Consider the following 26020-nt stretch of genomic DNA (forward strand, 5'->3'; position numbering starts at 1 on the left):
CAAGACAAAAGAAAGCGGTTGGGTACAGATAGATGTGGGAGTACTAATAAACACTGGCCTTTACTGATCAGCATGGAAATTAGTGAATTTAACATATCCATAATCTAGAAGTGGCCACACTTTATTTCCATTGTGCCTGCAAAAATATATCTATTGAATTGCAGTTTTGCAGAAAAAGACAGAAAGGGAATGTAAAGATGCAAGTAGCTGATAAATGGTTTGTCTTCCTAATAGTATTGCTGAATGGGTGGGAGCAGAGCAAGATTGTCAAAACCAAAATAACAACTCTGAGAACTTCTAGCTATTCAGGTTAGAAAAGGCTGCATTTTAAAATACTTGGAAAGGAGGTAGAAAGATTTAGGTGTAGTCAAGTTCTAGGAACCAGACAGTGTGGGTAAGAATGCCTGGACAGCAGGTAATCTAGGCAGTGGAGAAATTTCTGTTATGGGACAAAAGATAGGGGAGGAAGATTAAAAGTTAAATTACAGTCCGTTTGACTTGAAGCTGAGGGCTAGCTAAGTACAAAGAAATGCCAAAGACTGAGGTTTTGGTTTAGACAGGAGAGCAGATCTGGAATAAGATCTGTGAGCTTTCATCAGAGAGATGAGCGTTTTTGAGGACAGTGCTGAAAGTGGCAGAAAGCTCAGGTTCTTGGTCTAGGATTTGGCTAAAATGAGATCAATGGTATACTTCATTTATTGCACACAAGGGAAGTGTGGTTGGAGAAGGTCTAAATGGAGTTTAAGAGGGGGAATTCAGGATTAAAAGAGAGTCCCTGTGTCAGTGAGTTCTGTGCTCTCCCCTTCCTAGTATTGCCCAAAGAGCTTTAAGGATAAAAGTGAGAAGGACTGGTGTTTGGAATGGCAGCTGTGTCTTTTTAGAATGCTAAGAAAGCAAGCTAGCAGAGCATAAGTAGGTAAGAAGAGTAGTAAAAGAAGAAAGGAGTTTGGGGCATGAAAAAGATCAAGAGAAAGTGGAATGGCAAGAAGAGAAAATTCTGAAGCTGGAGGGAGAAAGAGAAGAGAGGACTTGAATAAGGAGTCTGTCTCTCTTTGTCCCTGTTTGTGCTGCAGAAGCAATACTCGTGTCCTTTGCAAATACAACCACCCCCTAGGAATACCCAATTCTACTGTCACCTTCTTCTAAAAGAAACCACTGAAGAAATCTGTAATTTTGGTTAATTCTATGGGCAATGAAGGGACAGTAGATATTTTTCCAGTGTCCTTACATTACGTAAAAAGAATTTCCACCAAGGGGGTTGTTTCTGGATGACAGACTTATAAAAATATTTGTGTACTTTAGCAATTTTTGTCTACCCATCTGCAGAAAATCGAATGGGTAATAACCTGGTTGTTGACTTTAACCCAGTGCTCTACCTTTAAGTGCAGGAGAACAGTTGCTGGTGGCTAGTATTTTTTTTTTTCTTGACTCAATTTTTATTCTGGTTTCCACTTTTGATCATGTTGTATCCTGTGAACAAGTTTGAAAGTATTTCTGCTTTTTGCAGTTCTGTTTCTCCAGAGCCAGTAGTGTCGTAGCAGATAAATGAGACTAATGTTAAAAGTCATTATCCTGGTAGGTGAAGTTTTAGTAGCTGTTCTTAGGTTCAGAAGAGTCATTACCTCATGCATAAATATAGCATATTAGATTTCAGTTAGTGATTCTGTTATCAAGCCTTATAATTTGTGGTCTTTTCTGAATTACATTTAGACTGCTTGTAGAGACTTTGATAGTGTCCTATGTTCTTGCCTGAGTAGTTGCAAATAGTTAATTGCAGTAGTTGTTTAGAAAACGTGCTCCTATTTCTAGTCTGCGCTTGTCTAGTTTCAGATGCTAATTATTGGATCTCTTTATACTTCTTGCTGACATTAAAAGAATCTGTGATTAGATTATTTTTTAATATTGCTTGTTTTAAAATAGCTAGTGTTGTAATCTCGTGGTAGTTGAATCAGTTTTCTCTTGAGATTGTAGACTAAGCTGCTGGGGTGGTTAGAATGAAGCAGCAGCTTTGCTTTAGGTGAGGTTTTTGACTATTTAATCAAAATACTTAATAATGCATCTACTTGTATTGCAGAAAGGGGGGACAGTTGGATAGGAAAAAAGCATATTTGACACATTTTGGTGTATGTATTGGAATTGTTTCCAGGCTTTAGGAAACAGGCTGAGTATCTGTTCTTAGATTTCTCCTTTCTGGTGGTTCCTTTTCTTTCACTCTGTCTATGAATATCCAAATTTAATGATATCTATATGGATTAAATCTACATGCATTAATATCTGCATGCTGTTCCTGGCTCTTTTCTGATAGATGTAGAACTTATTGGGTATTTGGATGTGGGTTTGGGTGTTTTTTTTTTTTTTTTTTTTTAAATCTCTGTTGGTCAGAAATTAGTATTTTCATCCTCTTAAGTTCATTTTGGGTTTACACTTACGTGGTAGTACCTGAGTCTGGATGCTTAAGAGCTTCTCCGAGAAACATGTGGTGTTGGTATCATTCCTTTAGAAGTATATTTTTTCCCACCAGGTCATATACTTAAATATATTTGGTAAAATATATTTTCAGGTTGAACTTAAAGACATTTCTCATAGCTCATGCTGTTCATCATTGGTAACTACATAGAGAACATCTGTCTGCAGAAGAAGCTCTTTTACTGTCTCCTGTAAACTCCCTCCAATACCTGTTGTCTTCTGTGTTCATCTTACTGCTTTCTCATGTTTGTCTCAAAAAGTCACTTCCTGGAAGATTTTGGGATGATCATGCAGCTAGTGGTTGAATTTTTCATCTCTGTTGAGTCTCTGCATATTTTCTTCAACCACTTGGGTATTCTACTGAGTGAGTGGAGGAAAGTAGGCTGTCATTCAGACCTCCCTAATGGCTCTTAATTGGATTATGGTGCTGTGGGAATCAACAATGTCAGAGCTAGTGTACGTCGGTAGTGGCTTCTGCAGTGTAGGCAGACTGAGTTCAAAACTTATTTTCCAATTTATGGCTGCTTCATGCAGTGTGAATCTAGAAATAGATGAGAATGGTAGAGGTAGAATAATGGTGCTTTTATTATCACTGTTGGACACACCCCTAAATTTTACTTTGACCTAGGACAGAAGATTTAAGGGAAGGATGGAGGTGCCTGACTTCAGCGCAAAATGGTGCGAAGTTGTGATGGTGCACAAAGCATGTCACCACAGTGCATGCCGTTCCACTTAATGAAGCAGCCATTTTAGTGAGTCAGGCATAGTTCCTCAAACTTGGTTAATCCTTCTCACAGAGGGGGATTTTATTTGGGGAGGTGCTTTTAAACTTTTTTTTAACCTTCAGCTTCTGGGCTGAAGTGCAGACTGCAGTTATCACTTTAAGTACATCATTCTGGAAATGGAAATCTTAATGATATAATTATGACATAAGATTAAAGTGTCAGGAAAAATCAGTGCTTCCTGCTTTTTCCCTTTTGCTTCATCTGTTTGGCAGGTCAGGCTTTTGCTGCTTTCTAATCTGCTTGAGTGTCCTTCTCCCGTTCCTTCCTCTATAAAGAGATTTGTACATCTTTATTTTCCAAAGATGACATTTTGGAAATTTTTCACTTTTAAATTCATCCATGGCCTATAATATCTTGTATAACAAGTGTTTTTTTGTTATTACTTTATTTTGGAAACCTGAGTATTGGCATACTGCATCCAGACCAATAAATAAAGTATTATTTAGTGAGAGCAAAGCATTTGGAAGAGCAGCTTTTTAAGGTTACAGTGTGTGAGCATGTCTGCCATGCTTAGCCTTATCAGCCTAGGATGGAAATTTAAATTTAGATCTGTCAAGATCCATCCAACAGGTTGTTGGAGCTGTTGAGAGAAAACATTACCTTAGAGACTACTATCTTTTTGTAGTTGCTAAAATACCTTGATTTTTCATTTATGGGCTGTTTTTCTGCTGTAATTCAAATCAGTTCCGTAGACTATCTGGCAAAATCTTTACATCTGGAGTCCCTTAATTCCTCATGTGTTTGAAATGTGGCTGCTTATGTCTTTTTTTCCTTCCTTTCTGCCTGTGTCTTTTAGCCACCATATTAAAATTTGAAACATCCCAGGAGCAGTGTTAATAATGTGGTAATCAAACTGTAAAGAAAGCAGAATGTATTTCTGTTAAAACACGTGAAATGCACAGCTCCATGCAAGTTACTCATATGAGCATTGTTCTTTGAGACTTTTTTTTTTATAAAGGTGGGGCAGTGCTATGTAATAGATGCTAAACAGTCTTTAATCTTCACATATCAGATGATGATTGCTCCTTTTACAAGGTACTATTTCAGTAGGCTGGAAAAATCACGTGATAAGGGCCTAGTGACTCAGTTTCTCCTAAAAGCAGTCAGGCCAAGCTTCATATATCTTACAGGGCCTTTCTTTGCACTTGCTTTCCTTTTGCTTATCCACCATCTTCTCTTTGATGGTTTTTGGAGGAAAAGTATTATGGGGGAGAGAGCGGTGGGGAAGGGGCAGGTTGCTTTTTGGACTTGGGCTTGTTTTAATCCCTGCAACTCTTTCGGGCTGCGTTAATTATTGTGCAACTGTGGATCCTTTTAAAGATGTGTGAAAAGCTTGTGTTATACTGAGAGCCTGATGTGTATTATTTTGATACCTCCAAATATTTTAGGACTGGAAGGAGCTGTTTTGATCTGTTATTAGAATAACCTCATATCCTTAAAACAGGACTCCTCGTTTGTGTGCGAATCCCAAAACTTACTGATCATTACAGATTTAAAGATTTTGATGGAAGACTATGCTTAGAGCCGAGAAATTGTTACTTAAGTAATAGCAGGCTTCAAAACTGTGCTTTATGTAAAGCTCATATGTTTTTAAAGCACTTTATAATTAATTCTACATTTAACTTGTGAAGTTGTTATTAAAATGGATGACTGCAATTTTTTTATAGTTAGTACTTCCAACCGTTAGCGCGTTGCATACGATGCAGTTATTGTACAGAAGCTGAGGAAAAGCCCTTTTGACTGTTTTCTAGAAACCTGAATAATCCTTAGATATGTCTGTGTGCTGTAGCGGTAGCTTTGTTATACAAGCACACGTTCTGTAGTTGAAATACAGGATCTAGGGCTTTTCCTCTTTAAATTCTCAAGGAGACAAGCAAAGGTGCTGAGGCATAATCTAGAATAACTCTAAAATAAGTTTTCCTACAGCACTGTTGCTGATGTGTGCACAGTTGTTCTGCTGGGGTTCATGGCAAAAATAGTAGAGCATGTTTGTGCACTAGCATGTTCCAGTAAACTTGTTTGTATAGTTAGAATTACTTAGAATGAACCAACTTGGAATATGGCTTCTATTTTCAAGCTTGGGTTTGTTTGCAATCAATGCATTTTAAGAAATGAGACTCTGACTAGCGTTTGTTTCTTTAGAGAAGAAGAGGAACGTCTGAGAAATAAGATCCGAGCAGATCATGAAAAGGCCCTGGAAGAGGCTAAAGAAAAGTTGAAGAAATCCCGTGATGAGATTCAAGCTGAGATTCAGACAGAAAAGAACAAAGTAGTCCAAGAATTGAAAAAGAAAGACAGCAAGCCACTGCCCCCAGTTCCTTTACCAAATCTGATAGGGATAAACAGTGGAGAACCAGCAGATCCAGACATCCGAGAGAAGAGGAATAAAATTAAAGAGGTAAAGATGATGTTGTGGTTCCTGTGTCTGACAGCAGTTATCTGTATGTCCTCTAGCTGCTGTTCTGATTTATATTTAAAAAAAAAAAAAAAAAAAAAGAGGGAGAGAGAAATAGGAGCGCAAATCTTTATAGTAAACAGTAAGTTAAAAGTGTATGTCTAGTATTAATGAACATCAGCATCTTATTGCATGTTTTTTTCTGGTGTTATGATGTTAATATTTCCCTGGATAACAGTTAAAATTTTTTTTTTTAAAGAATTTCTTTAATGGTAGTACGGGGGCCAAAGCGAGTTTGGCATTTACACATGGAACAGCGACAGTACGTATTTAAAACAAGAGCCCTATCTCTGTCAGTTTCCATTCAGAGAAGGGAGGTATTGGTGTATCACAGAATACTTTAAATTTTTTAAAAAGTGGAGTGAAAAGAGAGGAAAAAATAATTGATCTGCTAGTGAAAATTACTTAAAGAAAAATGTGATAATATAGTAAATTTTAAATGGCTGCTCTAAGGATAGTTATAAAACTAGGAGTTAGTTCAAGTAGGTTGCTCGTTTACCTATAAAAACATTCAAATTAAGATGTTGGCTTAGGCTTCTGGTTATGTGGTATCGTAGGCTATGGGAATTGCTGGTTCTGGCTCCATCCTTTCCACCTCTGATCGGCTATGAGATTTATTGCACTCTTCTGCCCTGGTGGTGGCTTTTTATTATTATTTTCACTTGACATTTTTCTGGCTTTTTTAAAAATCTATTTAGTCTTATGCCTAATAATCAGGTTAGCAAACAAACATGGTTCAGGCCAGAGGCAGATGAGCATAGGCTCTGTCATTAAAGAGTAGCCAGGCAATCAGTGGTTACATCAGCTGAATCTGCCTTTAAATTGCAGCCTGAGATTAGTAACCTTACAAAAAGCATAGTCATAGTCACTCAGCTGTGCTGGTAATAGGGAAGTGCAACAGCTGCAGGATGTGGTATGCTATGGGTAAATCACCCAAGTTGGAATTTTAGTTCCGATATTAATTATGAAGAGAGCAAATCCACTCATATCAGATAACGAATGACTGTTTATGCCTGTGAACATGGTGATGTATCACTGTTTGAACCTGATAGGCAGCAAATCCTTCCCCTGGAGGTGTGCATCTTCCTTTAGTGACTACTATAGAAACACTTTTGACTGCAAAGCTGTTTGTGGATTATCGGACCCCCTTGAACCTGCTTTGTTAGGACTGTTTCCAAAAGGACAGCAATGAATTGTGGATTTCAAAGGATCCTACTCTTTTTCATACTCTGAGGAGTCTTCAAACATTTCCAGCAGGAACATACAGAGCATTTCATTTCTCAAAGTGTCTTCTGTGGAATGAAGATGGATGGTGAACAGCGTGGTCAGGGCATTGTCAACACCTTTTAGTTTAATTACAGATTACTATATTTAAGTACCTTTGAGTTTGCCGATGATGGATTTAATGAGTGGAGTGAAAAGCGAGTTGACCAAGAGACATGAAAATACTGAGCAAAGGTAGCAATGAAGAACCAGCTAAAGATTACATGGCTCAACCCTAGAATTGAAATGGAAATTGAAAATTAGTACTTGCAATTGATAATAACATGCATTTCTAAGAATGTAGACCTCATCTGAGAAGAGATGAGATGCTGTAGGTTAACACAGAATGCCTATTAGACTTGAATAAGTAGTGAAGCTTGGACAGTTCCTGTTGATCCACACCTGAAAGTACACCAATTTGTGTTGGTCTGGTTAAACAACCAGGGTTGTTTAACTAATATCTCTGGGAATTCTTGCCTGCAGTTGCCACAAATCCTGTACTAGAAAAGGATTGCTTGTTTTTTATTAATACAAGCTAGATGTGTATCACATCAACAAGCTATCTTTATTGCATAACTTGTTGATTGTTATGGCTACTTTTGTGGTTTCTGAAGTGTGTAGCTGGCCACAGCTAGGCCAAAGATTTTATGGGATGTTATGGGATTAGCTATTAGCTCAGTGAGGATATCATACCTTTGTACTGTGCAGCCTTCAACAGTATGGCCGTTGATCCAGGATCATATTAGCATGACTGAAAGATTCTGTGTTGTGTGAATTGCCTTCACTGAGTCTTATTAGTGCTGTGGCTATCAACTGATCTCTAGAATTTTTAAGTTCTTCGACACAGGGCAGCAGATCATTACTTCTATGGCTAGATGCATGAAAGGGTAGAATATGGCAGTGGAAGGTCTGCTAGTGAGAACTGGCAAATCATAATGCTGAAGACTCCATTGTTGCAATGTTATTCTCATGCAGCCTCTGGGTCTCTTTCTGAATTTTGGCATCTGTTGTGTTGCAATGCATGTAGCGTAGATGAGATAAAACATATTTTAGATGTGTCAGATAAATAATACTTTGTATGAAATCTGCTTTTAAGGTATCAGCTGTATATGTCAGAATACTGCAGAGATTGCAGAAATGCAATGTGAATCTTGAAATATGCTAGTAAACAGAAAAACTGTAGTTGCTATTCCTGTTCCTTGAGGAATTTGTGGATTGGATAAGAGGTCACTTTGAAAATGCTATGAGTGCAAAGAACACAATGCCCAAGGCATTCTAGTTGAAGTATTGCACTGATTTTTTTACTTGATAACTCAGGCGTAGCGTATCCTTTTGGACCTGGAAGGGTTTAGTTGGAGTGAGAATATGATGCTATGACCAAGAATGCACTTCCTTGCAATCACTAGCAACTTACTGGAAACTTGGCCACAGTTGCCTGCAAGAATGCTCTGAGCAGTCAAAGCTCTGTTCTTTCTCTCTATACTTACATGTAGCACTTAATACAACTTGCACCAAGTTTCTGCATTTTCTTAACTACCATTTGTATCTTGATGCTATGTGATAAGATTGATAAGTGACAAGACAATCTCATTGATCTTCCCGACATGGTGATTGTCTTGAGTTCTTTACAGCTCTGGATGAGTCTCCTGACAGAAAAGATAAATGGTTCACACCTTTCAGTGTTACTATTATATTTGTGCCAGTGGTTTTGACACCAAAATGCACTGGTATAGGGGACTTTGCCAAAGCCCTCCGTCCGTCTTGAACATCCCTTTTCCCCCTTCAGCTGCAAGGGTTAGAACAGAAAGGGAAGTAAAATCTGTTGCATGCTGCTAGAGGGAATGTCTCTTACAGAAAGAGCGTGATATAGCTGGTCTTGATTCTTTGAGGGCAACGTCTTCGTGTTTTCCTCTAGGACTTCAGACAGGGGATAGGCTATGAAAGATAGCCTTGGTCTGATGCAGCTTCTGATAATTAACAGTAACTTCAAATCTGTATATATAACAAGTAAAACAAGAGTTGGGAAAAGAGAGCATGCCACTGCTGTGACAGCATTACTGTTAGGGAGAAAATCACCACTGAGATCTAGCATATCTGGTTTTAAAATTCCAAGTGATCCTGAGAAGGCAATTGGCCTTGGTTTACTTTGATGCTTGGGGATGCATGTTTGAGGAATTCCACTCTCATAGAACATCTTTAGACTACATCTATTTATGGAATGAACAAATTTATGCAGCCTATTTCACTTTGTGTCAAATAGTTAGACATATGTAGAATTGGGGCAATTTAGGGGCAACATTAGGGAAAATTTGGAACATGCACATGGCTGTCAATACTCAGGAAAACAGAATATTTCCCACTTGGGGACCCAGTTACTATCTTTTTTACAGAGGATTCATTACTTCTTTCTTTTCAAAGAATACTTCAGTGAAGTCATTTTACAGGTCTCTATAACAAGTGGCTTTGTGGTACTTAAAAATTTTAAATATATATATATTTATTAAATTACTTTTATATGCCCCTTTTTAAACTTGTGTAATGCACTCAGTTTTGTAAAGCATTTGAAAACTATATAGTGGGAACGTCTGCTTTCCATAGAGAAGGAAGTTTCTTAAGGTCGTGGAACAAACAAGGAGTAAAACGTGCATCTCATTTTTAGCTCTTTGGTTCTGATCTTAGTGTTTCCATACTCTCGATTTTAACTAATTCACAGCTGTGTAATTTGTAACAAGCTATTAATTCAGCTATTCCAATGAGGACTGTTTATATGACTTGCCTGATATTTTTTGGATGCACAGTAATGACTTTGAGAAGGAAAGCATTTTCATCAGCTTACCTTGCAAACTTTGTAGCACTTCTCTAGTAGATTAACTTGCTGTTCTGACTTTAAGAACAATAGCAAATTTTTTGATTAACTAATATTTTAAGAATAAAGACATCTGAAAAAGATTATTGCTGCTCCTCCTTAGCTTTGTACTAATATTTTACAGTGTTTTTTCATACCAAGTAAGAGATGAGAAAATGCTTCAGTAAGATGTAAATATGAGTTGCAGTAAGATGTAAATATGAGTTGTATCATATTTCAAACAGATTTTAAGAAAAATCTTTTTATTGAGGCTAATGCAAAGAAATTAAGAACAAAACTGATCTTTTGAAAGTCATTGATGGCTTCCATTTTAAGTTAAATTAAATATAAATTACATGAGCCCTAAGAAGTTTGGGAGTTTAATTTCCTTTATTATGTTCTTTAAATAGTATTCAGATTGATATTTTTTGCCACAGTCGAAATGTAGTCATTACAGATATAATTGCTCTTTCTCGTTTTTTTTTTTAATGAGTTTTATTTCCTTGGGGAATTAAATATTACCCAGTCAAATAAGGAAAGTCAATCTCGTCTGACACGCGCTCTTTTAAATACACTTTTTGCAACCTGTTCAGGTTTTGTTTTCATTTCAGCCTTAAATTTGTTGATATTGCTATATTGACAGTGTTCATTTCAGATACTTGTTAAAATAGAATATTTTACCCCCAAAATACTAATCCCATGCAGGATACCCCATACATACCTTGTTCTAAACATTGAAATGGTTCTTTTAGTTCTTGGACTGTTAAAGTTCATAGATGTTTGCTCTGAGAAATGTTGAAACCGTGGATGTACTGGTCTTCCACATAAGCCTATTGACTAAACATGATGAACAACTGAAAGGGAGCTGTACTAGAATGTTACACAAATACAGTCAAATAAATGAAGGCTGAAATAATTTTTGTGCTTCAGGTTTCAAAGATTTACTTGAAAAATCTGAGTTCTTTGGAGTGCTTTTGTTCCAATTTTTCTGTACTCATTATGATATGCAGTTATGTAATTAGGCTGTGCTAATTACACATAATAAAGGTACATAGCACCTTTATTTAATTCGGCTCCAAGGTTGAATAATGTTCACCAAATAAGTCAGGGTTGTGAAGTGAATGAACCTCCTGACTGTCTAGCATGCTTGATTCATGTTGTGCAGTTCAAAAGATACTGGGTTTAATAGGGAGATGAGAGGGCTAGCAGGAAGATGTTTTATTAACTTCTGATAACTTTATTTTCAACAGAGCAAAGCTTTGGTTCCATTCCTATGTCTGTCATGGCATTTTGCCAAAAAGCTGAGAAAGACACTTCAACAAAAGCTGTTGCAAGTGATCTTTAGCTGGGTCCCTTGTGTTCTCTGGATGCCCATCTTACAGCATCTGATACATGAAAAGAATCACTGCTAAGTTTGGATTCTTGGTGTGAGTGAGGAATGAGTGTGAGTTCTCTGACTTGAGTTCTTTTGCAAGTGAATTACACTGTGTCAGCAAAACTTTCAGTGTCTCCTCTTTTTTGTGTGTGTGTGTAATTTAATATGTTGCCTCTTAGAGGGGAAATAAGGAGATAATTTGAATATTAGTGGAGGCAATTTTGGTAATACCTCAGAAGCGTGGCAAGAAGAGAGGTTATCAAAAGGAATTGTATGTTCATCATGGTCTTTGGCTGGTGCTCAAGAGGCTGCTAGCTGAATGTTGAGAAGTAACAGATTGATTTATAAGCAGCAGTAGTAGTGGTTTCCTATGGATTTTTGATGTACATCCCCTCACACCATTCATACATGACTGTATGAATTACAATGTCTTGTGTACCTGGTTTAGAGCTACCTGCGTGCTGAGTGCTGCCGCTACGAATGAAAATGGATCTGGATTATAACTACTTTTCTCTCAGTAAGGGTATTAATTTGGGTGCGTCTTCCTTGCCTCACCATTGATTTTTCACCAAATGTAGAGGTCTCCAACATAATCTCATTCCTCTGACTCTATGAAATCAGGTTTGACAGCGAATTCAAAGGCTACTGCAAGTGTGTATAGTGAACAGATGTAGAAACAGCAAGCTTGCACAAGACTTACTCCCTTAGGAAATCAGCCTAAAAATAGCAAGTGTCCCTTTACCTGAGATCTGTTTTTGTGTGCCTAGTGAGAAAAGAGCTGAACAGAAGAAAAATATTTAATCATGTAAAAGTCTTTACTGTGCATACTGTGCAGAATCAGAATCATTGGGGTTGAAAGGGACCTCTGGAGATCATCTAATCCAACCCCCTTGCTCTCAAGTTCCCTCTGAATGGCAGGACAGTCCTCTGGTGTATCAGCCACTCCTCCCAGTTTTGCATCGTCAGCAAACTTGCTAAAGTTGCTCTCTGTCTCATCATCCAGGTCACTGATGAATGCATTGAACAATACTGGACCTAGTGTTGACCCCTGGGGGACACCACTAGCTAGGGGCCTCCACCTGGACTTTGCACTACTGATCACAACCAGTTCTCAATCCACCTTACCATCCACTCATCTAACCTGTACTTCCTCAGCTTTCCTCTGAGGATGTGATGGGAGACAGTGTCCAAAGCCTTGCTGAAGTCCAGGTAGACAACATCCACTGCTCTGCCCTCATCTACCCGGCCATTCATTCCATCATAAAAGTTTGGTTAAGCATGATTTCCCTTTGGTGAATCCATGCTGACTACTCCCGATCACCTTGTTGTTCTCCACGTGCTTGGAGATGGCATCCAGGAGGAGCTGTTCCATCCCCTTTCCAGGGATGGAGGTGAGGCTGACAGGCCTGTAGTTCTCTGGCTCCTCCTTCTTGCCCTTTTGGAAGACTGGGGTGACACTGGCTTTCTTCCAGTCCTCAGGCACCTCTCCCGTTCTCCATGACCTTTCAAGGATGATGGAGAGTGGCCTAGCAATGACATCGGCCAGCTCTCTTGGCACTCGTGGGTGCATCCCATCAGGACCCATGGGCTTGTGAATGTCAGTTTGCTTAAGTAACCCCTAACCCAATCCTCCACCAAGGGAACGTCTTCCTTTCTCTGGACTTTCTGCCTGGTCTTCAGAGTCTGGGATTCCTGAGGGCCAGTCTTAGCAGTAAAGGCTGAAACAAAGAAGGCATTCCATGTCTCTGCCTTTACTGTATCTTTTGTCACCAGGGTCCCTGCCCTGCTTCCACCTTCTGTATACTTCCTTCTTCTGTTTGGTTTTGCCAGGAGCTCCTTGCTCATTCATGAGGTCCCCTGCCCCCTCCGCTCGATTTCTTGCTCATTGGGATGCACCGTTCTTGAGCTTGGAGGAGGTGATCCTTGAATATCAACCAGCTTTCTTGGGCCCCTCTTCCTTCTAGGGCGCTATCCCTTGGGATTCTTCCAAGAAGGTCCCTGAAAAGGCCCAAGTTTGCTCTCCTGACGTCCAGGACTGTGATCCTGCTTTTTGCCCTGCTCCCTCCTCACAGGATCCTGAACTCCACCATGTCGTGGTCACTGCAGCCAAGGCTGCCCCCAACCTTCACATCTCCAACCAGCCCTTCCTTGTTTGTTCGTACAAGGTCCATCAGAGCACCTCTCCTCGTTGGCTCCTCTATCGCCTGTGTCAGCAAGTTGTCATCGATGCTCTCCAGGAACCTCCTGGATTGCTTGTGCCTTGCTGTGTTGCCCCTCCAGCGGATCCCAGGGAGGTTAAAGTGCCCCCTGAGAACCAGGGCCTGTGAACATGAGGCTACTTCCAGCTGCCTGTAGAAGGCCTCATTGACTTCTTCCTGAGCAGGTGGCCTGTAGCAAACACCCACAGCAGTGTTGCCCGTGTTAGTCTGCCCCTTAATCCTTACCCATAAGCTCTTGCCCTGCTCATTGTCCGCCCCTAGGCAGAGCTCCATACATCCTCCCAGCTCTGCTCGCTCACATAAAGGGGGATTCCCCCTCCTCACCTTCCTGATCTGTCCTTCCTAAAGAGCCTGTGTCCGTCCATTGCAGCATTGCAGTCATGCGAGCTATCCTGCCATGTTTCCGTAATCACAATGAGATCATACCCCTGCAACTGTACACAGACCTCCAGTTCCTTCTATTTATTCCCCACGCTATGCGCATTGGCATACAGGCACTTCAGAGAGGCATCTGGACATGCTGATTTCCCAGGAAGGGTGCAAAGAAGTTCCTCTATAGTCTTGTCTTGTAGGCACTGCCTTGTGTGCATGCAAATGTTTGAGGTACTCCCACTTAAGCCCTGTTTTGCTGATTGTGTGGTCTCTATAACTCTCCCTTTCCCCTGTCTTTCCTAGTTTAAACACAACTCCTGTTTTCATACTTACTATACCTATGACTTCCAGTGCTAATCTTATTTATTTCTTGTAATTGCAGTGTTTCTAATCTAACCAAGTTGGCTGCCTTCTTCTGGGACTTCTCAGTGTCAAGAAACAAATAGAAACAATTTTCTGCTGACATTGCATTTCTTTTTGTGCTCATGGTCAAACTTACTCATGCTTTTAGTTTGTTAGAACATCAGTTTTTAGTTATATACATACATACATACACACACACACACATGTGTATACATATAGGAAAAAGATTTTGCACTGTATTTTGTAGCTCATTGCTCCTGCGTTTGATCACAATAAAATGATGCATGTTAGTTATTATGAGCGTGTTTTCTCAATGTTTAAGATAATACTCTGCATATATATATGTTTTGTTTTATTAAGTGGTTTTGTTTGCCTAATCTTGAACTATTCTGGATTCTCAAATGTAATTCAGCATGTTGGAAACATAGCTGTGTTGTCTTTAAGCTAGTTTCACTGTATTTTTATTATGATGCCCATCTTACTTTATTGAATGGGTGGAATCTGCATAAATTAAGAATGGACTTTTTTGATCAATGCATAGCCCTTCCCGTTAGTAAACTAATTTTAATGCAGATATTGGATTGAAAATTGTGTGATTAGCACTTTGTCCAGTACATGCAGATTACGAATAGCTCTGCACAAATTTATGTCCCAACATGCTAGCAGGAATGAGCTTATTAAGGAAAGGTGTAACTTTAGCTGATTGTATAAAGAACGTCACTCATTGTACATTTGGAAATCTTTAATGTATGCCTGTGAGATGCTTTGTAGCTTGGTGTATTCATGTTGCTCAGACAGAAAGAGGAGAATACAACTTGTTCTCAGTGTGGCGACTGCAGCATTTCAGCTGCATATCCTGGATAGTTTGCTTTGGTTGGTAACTGTTAAAATGCCTTACTGATGCGAGATGCAAGTTTGCATGTTTGAGGATATTTAAAAAATAAATCAGTTTATTCAAACATAATTCTTGACCATTCTTACGTAATTGGAAGCATTTTAAAAATTCAAGGAAGTCTTCATTACTAAAGATACCTATTTGAAAAGAACTTGTCTTTGAACAGCAAACTAGCACAACATTTACAGTGTATAAAACTCAAACACAAATAAAATCAAGGAAATATTTCCTTATTCGTGATGTAACCAGTCAAACTAAGAAGAGCAAAACCCCAAGTAAATTACTTATTTTCAGAATTAGTAGATCAAGAGGCACTGTGAAGTCTAATTGGATATGCTGCTATTTTCATTTTATATTTTATATGTAATTTATTGGTGTACTACAGAGATTTTGGTAGCAAAAGGCATGAATGATGGCTGGACGGAGAGAGAGCGCTCTCGTATTAAATTATAGGGGATCTAAGGCACAGTATATATTTTGCAGTTATGGAGACTGTAATTGAAAAGCAAGAGCACCATTTAAAATATAATAAAAATTCTAATAATTGTTAGTCTATGCATAATTTCTGCTGTCGTTCCTCCTATGTTTCCCATAGCAACTTCATAGAATATGCCTAGTATGTTCTTTAGCATAGAGTCTACTTGATGGTGTTACAATTTTAATTGTCACATTTCATAATTATTGATGTTCATGATGTCATTGTTATGCAACGTGAATCAGTAATCTCCTAAGATAGGTTCCATTTAGACATGGGCTGATATGAGTGCATCTCCAGATGTTAATACTGCCACACCTGAGATTTGCAACAGTTAACTGTGACTCAGTTTGCACTGAGATTTGGGTTCTTTATTTGCATTAACAATATCTGTCCTTATTCTCTGCTTTGTTACAGATGACTATAAGGTGGGTCATATGACATCAATTTTTGAAAGGATTCAAGGGGAGATTAAAGAACTGCAAACTGTTATGCTGGATGAATAAACCGGGAGAACTAATAGAAACTAGACTAGAGACTAGAATTGGTGGACACATATATATCAAGAAATCATTTGTATCTGTTTTTTTTAAACTTCATCATGATGCACAAAACTATGGAAGTACTTTGAAAGATTCAACAGGCATGTGAACAGGGGAGATCTGGTGGTCATATGCAGGGATTTCCCAAAAACGTTTGGCAAAGTTCATTACCAGCAACTACTGAACTAGGCAACCTTGGGATGTGGTATTATATCTCCATCTTTGCCTGGAAAAATTGTTTAGAAGGCAAGAAATGGAGAGTGTAAATAAATGGTGCTGGATACCATGGAGGAATTGCACTGGAGTTGTATGCTGCAAAATATACGAAGAAATTATTTTGGGGAAAATGGATGAGTGTTGTATGATGAAATTTGCTGCTAATATGGAGATTCAGAGTAGAAAATTGAGGCCTGGCTTAAGAATTGCAGTAAGACCTTATGGGCCTGAGTGAGTGATTTCCTATCTCCTATCTAATTCTTATTTCTCAAATAAATATGAAGTAATACATTTTGGGGGTGGGAGAGGGAGAAATCCTAAGTTCATGCTTAAGGTGGTAAGGTGCGAGGTGGCTGTTACCACTTGAGAATGAGGTTTTGTGATGATGATAATTATTGGAAAGGTCATCTTAGTGCTCAGTAGCAGACAAAAAACAAATTAAATATTCAATATTTTAGGAAGGGAGAACCACACAGGCAAATTTTTACGCTACTATATGAAGTTAGGGTACTCCTGCATCTTGCATACTGCATGCAGTGCTAGCCTCTCAGTTTCAAAAAGGATATGAGAAAACTGGATATGAGAAAACTGGAAGAAACACAGAATAGGCTGATGAAGATGGTCAAACTGACACCTGAGAAGGCAATACTGGGGTAGTGAAGAAAGGAGCAGCTTTCTGTCGTTTGATGTGCAGTTTGCTCTTTTTACAAAGATGATCTGGGAAGTTCCTGTTTCTCTGAACACAGGACAAGTCAAAACCACGACTCCATAAATGTCTCTTGAAATGGTAAAAACACACAAGGTTGAAAATACTGATTCACCACATCAGAAAAAAAAAAACAAACAAATGTTTTTGGCTTTCTTATACAAATTTGAGCAGTCAGTTCACCCTCATAAGATCTCCAAGCTTAGACTACTTGCATCTACTTCTGTTCAGTTCTCACAAATTGGAAATACTTGCCCCTTCTTAGTTCCATCAGACATCTTAGACTCAATCTTAGGTTTTGTGCGTACAAGAAAAGGACAAGTTTCCCATTTGCATTAATCTGATATACATTTTAATCTTTAGTGATGGATCTGTTAATAAATCAAGAAAATGAAGAAAACCTAGCTTTCTGTGTGTGTGTATTTGGAGCATGTCCCCAAAAGACTTTTTCACTGGCACTGTTTAGACATAAAGAGGCAAAGATTTAGTGATATCTGAAATAATTTCTCTTTATGTAAAGATTTGTAGCTCCCAGAAGAATAAAATAATATGCATGAGTTTTCTAAGTTTCTGCAAAAATCTGAGTGGCTATATAAGGAAAAGGTCTGAAAAGCGTTATCTGCAGATAATAGGAAAGCAGTTATGAATTTTTAATCTGCCAATTGAGCAGTAATCTTGCCTAGCAAGTCTTTGGTTAATTTAAAAACAGAAATTGAAGATAGTTTGTATAATCTCTGGAAATCACATCCTTAACCAGAATAGCTTCCTTTGAAAACAAAAGCTACTTGCTATCTCACTGTCTGTTATGCACGTTTGCAATGAATGGCAAGAAAAGGAAATCTTCCTCATTTCTAGGGCACAGCCGTTTTTAGCGATTTGCCTAGAAACTTACTGCACAGGACTCTGTTTTTCTATTTGCTAGATGTCTGCGCTTTTGAGGGGTGTGGAAAGGGGTTTTTAGAAACAATAATTCAAACCACTGCTGCTGCACTGATGGAGCTTACAAAGATCTATCTTCTCAATCACTAAATATTAGGATCAGCTTCTCCTTTTACTGCTATAGCCATGATTCTGTTTGAAAGACCTCACTACCACTTGCAAATCGCAAAAACCTGATTTCCCAGCAACCACAGAGGATCAGATCCCTTGAACACAGCGCACAGGTTCTAAAATCAGTAAAAGCATGTAGATACAGTGTTTTTACAAAAGCAATTTCATTTCAGAGACATGCACTGCTTCTTGCTATTGTAGCTCTATCACAGCAGACTCCAGATTCATCTTTTTCTAGAATTACCTAGCTATACATGCATCTTACTAGCTTGTATTTTTGGGCTCATCCTATAATAAATATTCTCCAAAGAGATATTCAGTGGACCTATTTCACATAAGTTATTTTCCTGTCAAAAGCAAGATCTATCATCTGGAATTAATTGAATGAGTAAGAAGTCCATTGGTAATAAGGATCATGCTGTGGTGGGCAAATAGCATGTTCTTCATCTGATGCGCTGTCAAACTCCAAGCATCTGCTTGGCAAGCTGTTTTCAGGTAGGCAGTTCAGCCATGGAAATCTCTGCCCTGCCTTTTTCATGTTTACTGATTTGTGTTTCGACCAGATAATTATTTTTATGTTATTAAGCTTAAAATGTCTATATAATAGCTTAATTAAGGTTTTCTGCATGTATTCTCACCTTCTTTCTGTTATCGTTAGTGCTGAGGTTGCAGTCAGTGCATGAGACTTCACTTGCCTCTTCAAGTTTGTAATGTTTCTTTCTCCTTGCAACTGTAATTCAGCATTTCTCATTTTCACTGCACAAATGCTATCTGGCATAACCATAGAAATAATCTCGCTTTTCAGTTCAGGCGTTCATATTGCTCATGTTTCCTGACCCAAAGTGATATCCTCTGCTAGATTTTTACTTGTCAGGGGTATCTGTCTTCTCCTGTCTCTCTAATGGCTACATGTACAGCTGTTCACAATAGTATAAATATTATCTCTATAGTATATCCTGCTACCACTTCCAATAGTAACAGAAGTCTGTTGTTATGAACTCTCTTGGCCTATCACCCTTACAAAGCATAATATTGTATACAAGAGCTGTTGGCTTTCTCACTTGCATGTAATGGGCAGTTAGCTGCTAACATGATATCTTGAAGTCTTTCTTCTCTTTAGGGTAGAGGAGAGTCATGAGTTGTGTGCCAGAATTGATATTCAATATTCATCTAAAAAAAAGTCGGTTGACTTGTTACTATAATAAGGCAATCGCTTTGCATCCCCTTTGAAGGGGAGGAGAAGGGGGGTATTCATGTTTATGAAAGTAGCTTAGTTTCCTCGAAGTATGATTTCCTAGCTCAGAACCTTAGGAGATGGAGGCAACGCTGTTTCTTGGGTTTGACGGATTTTCTGGTCTTGGTAGCGTTTTCTTAAGTTACTTCTGCGTTAAGTCATGAATCTGGTGAAATCAATTCCTACGTTTTCTGCCTTCTCCAGATTTTATCTTAAGATCTTATAGAAGATCCTATGTGTGCTATTTCAACCCTTTGAAATTTTCATAATTTTCTTGGATTTTCTTTGATCTAAGTACTGTGTAACTAAATCTGCACGTTCTTCACTCCCCAGCCCCTGCCATAGCATAGCAAACTGAACATTGAAATAATGTATGATTAACATTCTGCCATGAGAAAATAATTTATTGCTCTTAATGCTTTTGGGTTGAGTCAATTTCTGATCTAAAATGATGTTTGCGTACGCTTTGTCTGAGATTTTTAAAAGCCAAAATGTCAATTGTCATTTGATTCTCCCTCATGAAATATTTTATTTATGCATTCAAAAAACTCAGCTCAATTTCCCTATGCAGAAGCAGGTACGTTAGATCTGCCATATCACGATCATCTTGCCGTTTAGATCTCTATCTGTTTATTACACTCAAATGTAGCTTACCACTGATTAATTTTTTAGGTTCATCCTCTAGTGCCTTTTAAAAATACAGGTCTGTTTTTCCTGGGTAGCATTGGTAGGACTCAAAGGTGCACCTGCATGCTGTGGTTTAGAGGGGGATTCCCCAGGAAGACCTTGAATATCCCTTTATCCACTATATCCTTAGTGGATAAAGCCTTAAGTAGCTCGATTTGATCTCTTAGCTGTCCCTGCTTTGGAGCACGAGGTTGAACTAGAGACCTCCTGAGGTCCTTTTGGACAGAAGGATGTGGTGGTTCTTGATTCTATGATCTTAAGTTAATAATTTTATATAAAACTACAACAAAGCTCTGTTTATATGTAAGTTGATTCTGGGAAAAGTTAATGAGAGCTTTCTGAGGAAGTTCTATACTAATTGTGATCAGGATTTTACTGCTTTTGTCATGCAGTGTTTCTTTCATCTGTCAAAAGAGGATCGTTGTGCTCTACAGTCCTGTTGAGGTTCTCCTGGCAATTAATTGGTCAATTGATGAGTACTTTGCAAACACTAAGGAAGCTGTGAATACTAATGAAGTGGCTCTTCTCTCGTCTTTTAGTATAATACTGGCATGCTCTTTTTCTTACATTTTAGGTTCATGACGCTAAAGAAAATTTTGCAGTATTATTGGCTAATGAGGTGTCAGAATCTTTCAGCATAGCTGCCAAAAGCAGCATGTGGGCTGTCTTCGAGAGGCAACAGTAGGAGTGGGAACCATGGCATTTCTGAGGGACACCTGTGGCTAGATTGATACAAGTTTAACACAGGACCACTTCTCAGCTTCCGGGCCTGTGTGTACTTTGGCTGTGTTTCAAAGCATCGTCTGGGTATAAGTGCTAATTCCCTCCAAACTTTCTATGCCTTAGTTTATATTCGAAGGAGTTATGGCTGTGCAGGATGGCTAGGGGCCTCTTGCTGGTTGTATGGGGACAGGGGTGTGTGTTGCATGTCTCAGCAGGCAGCTTGGGTGCGGTTTGAAAGATTTGGAATTACCAGCTCCTGGCTTCTACTAAATCCTGAACTCAGTAAGAAAAGAGAGCGGCGGTCTCACTTCTATGGAAGGTAGTGCTAAGAAAGTAACAAGACTACGTTTTGCTTTTTAGCCAGCATCTGCTTGTTTCCTCGTAATTTCTATGAGTACTATGAGTCTCTGATGAAAATAAGACAACTACAGTCCTGCAAACCATAATGAAAAGTTTGCTTGTCCTGATGTAATCGAGTTTCTTAAAGGGTTAATATAGGTTTGTGAACACTTGCATAGCTTCTCCTCGTGAGAAGCATTTCTCAGACTTGTAGGGATTTTTGTCATGATTTGAGTTCCATGCACTTTCTGGAGTTTTTGTTTATATTAACAATGTTAACAGTACTTTAATACTACTTTACAGTACATATTAACAGTATTTTAATACCACTTTTTAAGACATAATAGGAAAAGAAAATATGCATAATATTATGGGTACAGCTACGTGACTATTGTTTAAGAATTATTGTTTGGAATGGGACTGTTCCTTGTGCTTGGAGCAGTGTTCTTTAGAGTCAAATTTCCTCCTGTTACTAACTTTGATCTACTGAGGTAACTAATCTCACTTGATTTTTAAAGGGCAGTTGTGTACTTGCAGCATGGCACACCCTGCAATTTGATCACTGCTGAATTTCAACCATATGCAAACAATCAAGGAATTTAAAAAGCTTTAACAAATGCATAGAAGGTCTGCCTAAAGGCTGACGTGTACAAGTGGGACAACAGGACCTTTTGTTTTTCAGAAGTACTTTGTTTACTGTGGGATGGAAACATCTATTAGAAAGAACTGGGTGTATTTTGTGGAACAAATAGTACATGAACCTTAGGCTGTGAATGAATTTTCTAGTGCTTTGTTTATTACACTTTTTAAAGAGGGAAGCTTTCAGGGTTTCTCCTGGTAGAGGCTGTTCCACAGTATATCTTTGTCAAGTAGGTGTTGCTAATAAACAATTTGTTATGCCTTTCGCAACACTGTACAGCTGTATTTTAATACACCAGTGTATTTAAACCTCTTCTGTATTTCAGAGCAGTAGATTTCTTTTTCTTTTGGTTAGCACTTTAGACTTTAGCCAGTATTTTTAACTGATACCTCTGCTTAAATGTCTGTGTACCTATTGAAGTTTAAAAAAAAAAAAAAAAAGAAAAAGCTACCTAAACTTCAGAAATGCAGAGCATCCTACAACACAAGTCAAACAGACTTTATTCGTACTATATAATCTGATTCTTGTAGTGTATAGAAATAGTAGCATAGCAATTATCAGTATGCTAGGATGAACATGAGAGACAAAGTCTCAAATAAGGAATAAAATGTTGTAGTCATACAATGCAGGTTTATTAGATAGATAATTATATCTTACTTTTTTCATCTCTTAGATGATGAAGCATGCCTGGGACAATTATAGGCAATATGGATGGGGACATAATGAGCTCAAACCAATTGCCAGGAAAGGACATTCCACCAACATATTTGGTAGGTTATATGTTCTATAATTTTTTAAGTATTTCTGTCCATGTCCTCCTTGAAAATCTGCACAAGCTTCATAGTAAGTTCTGTTCTAATATAAATATTTTGAAATGTGAACCAAAGAAGGGTGTCAATTATTTCAGTGACAATTCAATGAATTATTTAACTACCTTTTGCAGAAAGTATGTTCTTAATGTTGTGAAACCTAAATTGTGTCTGTGTGCACACTATTACTTTGAGATATATATATATAGAGAGAGAGAGAGAGAGAACAGAATATGGTGGTGATATTTAGGGGTGCAATAAAAAAAAAAAAGACTTCTCTAAATCTTCATGTTCAATCCCTTGCAAATATGATACAAGGCAAAATGTGTGTGCAAGATGCCAAAAAGCTACTAGTAACAGGATCAGTCTTGATGTAAGTTGCCGTAAAAAAATTTAGGTAAGTGACATGTGAATGGAGGATCCTGAATACATAAACTTGAATGGAAGAAAAAAAACAAAGTTCAAAATATAGAGCTTTGAGGGTGGGGGAAGGTTTCAAAGAAATTCAAGGGAAGGGATGAGAATATTTGAGCAATGGAATGTGAATATGACTTTTACAAATGACATTTGCATAGTGCAGAGAGAGCATGAGGAAAATAAAGATCAAGAAAAATGGAGTAAATTTAATAGCCTGTGTTGTATACACGTGATCAAACTAGATAATTGAATAGGCTTTTCTTCCTTAAAATCTAGGTGATCTGGAGCTGTACTACTTTTTGGTGTAGCTGGCAATGTAGCTGTATTAGGCTAGAATAAATAGAATTGTGATTGGAACATGGCGTTGTACTGTACGTGCTACCTGAACCAGAAGAGAATCCTTTTTTTTTTTTTATTTTTTTTTTTTGCCCCAGTTCTGTAAGACTGACGGTTCAAAAAACTGCTTGCAACTGTTGAGGTCTTAGCCCTGAATGTTCTTTATATTCATCCTCTGACATAACAAAACATTTAACTTTGATGTTAGTGATTAAGGTTAAGCCTGGATCGATCCAAAACACACAGCACCTCAGAAGACTTGGCCATGAAGTTCATGCGTTTGTTTTGAAACATGCACAACAAAGCTATTCTATGACTATGTGGGTTTTTTTGGTTTTCTTTTTAATTCTACGTTCATCATCCCTGAGGTATCTGAAGAAGGAACAAATTTATCATACCTACTTTTTGCATAAAAAATGAGTGTGATTTTACATTGTTTACCTTAAGTAGGTTAGTACTGATTATCAAAAATCTTCATTTCAAACAAACAATATTACTTGTATATTTTCAGGTAGTTGATTAATGACCTTGTGTGAGGTTGACTGTCATTGTAGTTGGTATTTACTTTATTTGTTTTGCTTTAAATCTTGAATCCGTTTCATGTGGATAACAAAAATAGAGTTTAGGACTGTGCAAGTGTCCTTTTTTTTTTTTCTTCCTATTAGGCATTTGAACCTCGAATAAATTTGATTCAAATCAAAATGTTAGCTTTTTGTTTTCACATTTAGGGAAAAAGCAAACTTACAGGAAACTCATTCCAAAAGAGAGTTGAAGCACTTCCTTCAAAAGTTTTTTTTTTTTTTTGCTCTGCCCCTTCCACTGCTCCCCTTAAATTTTGCCTTGAAACCATTCTCATATCTTTCCAAATTAACAAGTGTGCACCCAAACTGTGTTTTTCAGCAAATAATTTACTGCATGATGAGCATCAACATTAAAAAAACCTATTGGAACAGGGGCTAGAGAGGAGAACTTAAACTAGGCACACTGCTCCTTTCCCTTGCTCACAGCGAAGGAGTGAGAGAAATTTTCTGTAAAACTTCTAAAAGAAAGTGATCTCCAGAGTTCATGGACGCCTATTTAGATTTGTAAGAGAGTAATTTCAGCTTCTGTACTACCCTATCTGCAAGGAGCACCTTGCGCACCTTTACTACAAAAAAACCCCTCAGTTTGGACTTTAATTGCTTTTGTTCATACTTTTTTTCCTGTTTTTGGTTTATGCTTTTTTCCTGTTTTTGGTTTATGCTTTTTTTCCTGTTTTTGGTTTATGCTTTTGTTCTAGATTGTTCTGTAAATATATATATATTATTTAAAAAATTGTTCTGATGTAAATATGGTCCTGCATCCTAAATACTTTCTTTTCCTCTCTGCTGTTAAGAGATGTATTAATTATTAATAGACAGGCGTCATATCACCTTTCGGTTTTGGATTTGCTTGGTTAAGACAAACCAAGTTATTGTTTCTCATATTCTTTGATAAGATAGGCTTCCCATTCCTCTGATAATTCTAATTTTTCTATCCTATATTTCAACTTAATTTATTCTCCTAGGAAATGGGTGAGCAGAACTATTCCTAGATAATTCTTCATTACTACCTTGCTCATTGGCACTGTTTGCGTTTCTATTAGAAACACCTCTTTTGAGGCATTCAGTGATGGGATTTAATTTTTCCATAGCTGTATGTTATCTGTAATGCATGGCATCCTTTTATCTTTATATTTAGGTCCTCCTTTACTTCTATTTTCAAGCTGATGAGCTTAGATTTTATAGTAAAAATCTTTAATGTTCACCTGTGTGATCTTGTCGTCATTGCTATTGAATTTACATGCAATTCTGTTGCTTAATTAGCTCAGAATAATTTTAGATTAGCCTTGATCTGTAATCCGTGCTCACTATGAAATGAGATTTTTCCTTTATATGGCAGGAAAACATTTTTCTGATGTTTGTTTTTAATGTGCCCAATGCAATTTTTGTTTAGCAATTTTGAATTACAGCTTTCATCCAGTTTCTAGCTTTCATCCAGAGTTTCATCCCCTCTCCCTGCCCCATCTGCTTATTTCTAAAATGTCTCCTAAAGCAGTTAGGTCTGGAGGAGTCTGGAGGACCTTCTACTTTTTTTTTTTTTTTCCTTGTTTGGGATGCTTATCCTTTGTAGTTTTAGCATTTCTGACTTAAAGAAATTGCAGGCTTCCTCCCCGTTCAAGAATCTGATCATCTTGTTCCAGCAGCTCTACCAGCCGATTCCCTGAACGTTTGTCCTTTTAAAACCCAGACGTTATCTTGTGCCATTTAATTTTTAGCCAGATCATGTTGTATTTGCTCTGTTCAAGGCTATTTTGTAGGAATAACTTTTTCCTAATGTCCTCACTATTTACGAAGTCTAAAATAGAACCAGCTATTGTTGATTTGGAGGTTGGTTGTTTCAGGGAGGGAGAAGTGATCGTTCTTGTAGCAAGGGCTGTCTCGGCTCTATTGTTATTATTGGTACTTTACCAATTTATACTTACCCGCAATTACACCAGTCCTGGTGGTCTTGCTTTTATAGATGCATTACAGAATTTCTTTTTTCAAATCTGATGCTCTTTTTTATTAAAACAAACAAAAAAAAACCTGCTCAGCAGAATCCGTTTTTATTAGTCATCTCGAAGATGATTTGACTCAAACTTCTTCTGCAGTTACCCTGCAGTCTGTTGTACTTCCATTTCACGTGAGGTTCAACAAGGAGAAGATGTTGCTGTTGACGCTGCATCTTTTTGGATGCATGAATCTTCTAGAAACCAGGTTACAGATAATTCTCAAGTGAAGAAAACAT

The 26020-nt window shown here is 37.9% G+C and overlaps 1 protein-coding gene across 1 annotated transcript in view; it reads left to right on the forward strand.

Annotated features, from left to right (window-relative positions):
- The window catches only part of MAN1A2 (mannosidase alpha class 1A member 2), a 160091-nt gene that overhangs the window by 25973 nt on the left and 108098 nt on the right, over window positions 1-26020 (forward strand). The window contains exons 2-3 of the mRNA XM_009685070.2: window positions 5394-5649; window positions 22324-22420. Of these exons, the coding sequence (XP_009683365.1) occupies window positions 5394-5649; window positions 22324-22420 (353 nt within the window). The remainder of the gene's footprint in view (window positions 1-5393; window positions 5650-22323; window positions 22421-26020) is intronic.

The sequence above is a fragment of the Struthio camelus genome, chromosome 1 (assembly GCF_040807025.1).
Source record: "Struthio camelus isolate bStrCam1 chromosome 1, bStrCam1.hap1, whole genome shotgun sequence".
Lineage (NCBI taxonomy): Eukaryota > Metazoa > Chordata > Aves > Struthioniformes > Struthionidae > Struthio > Struthio camelus.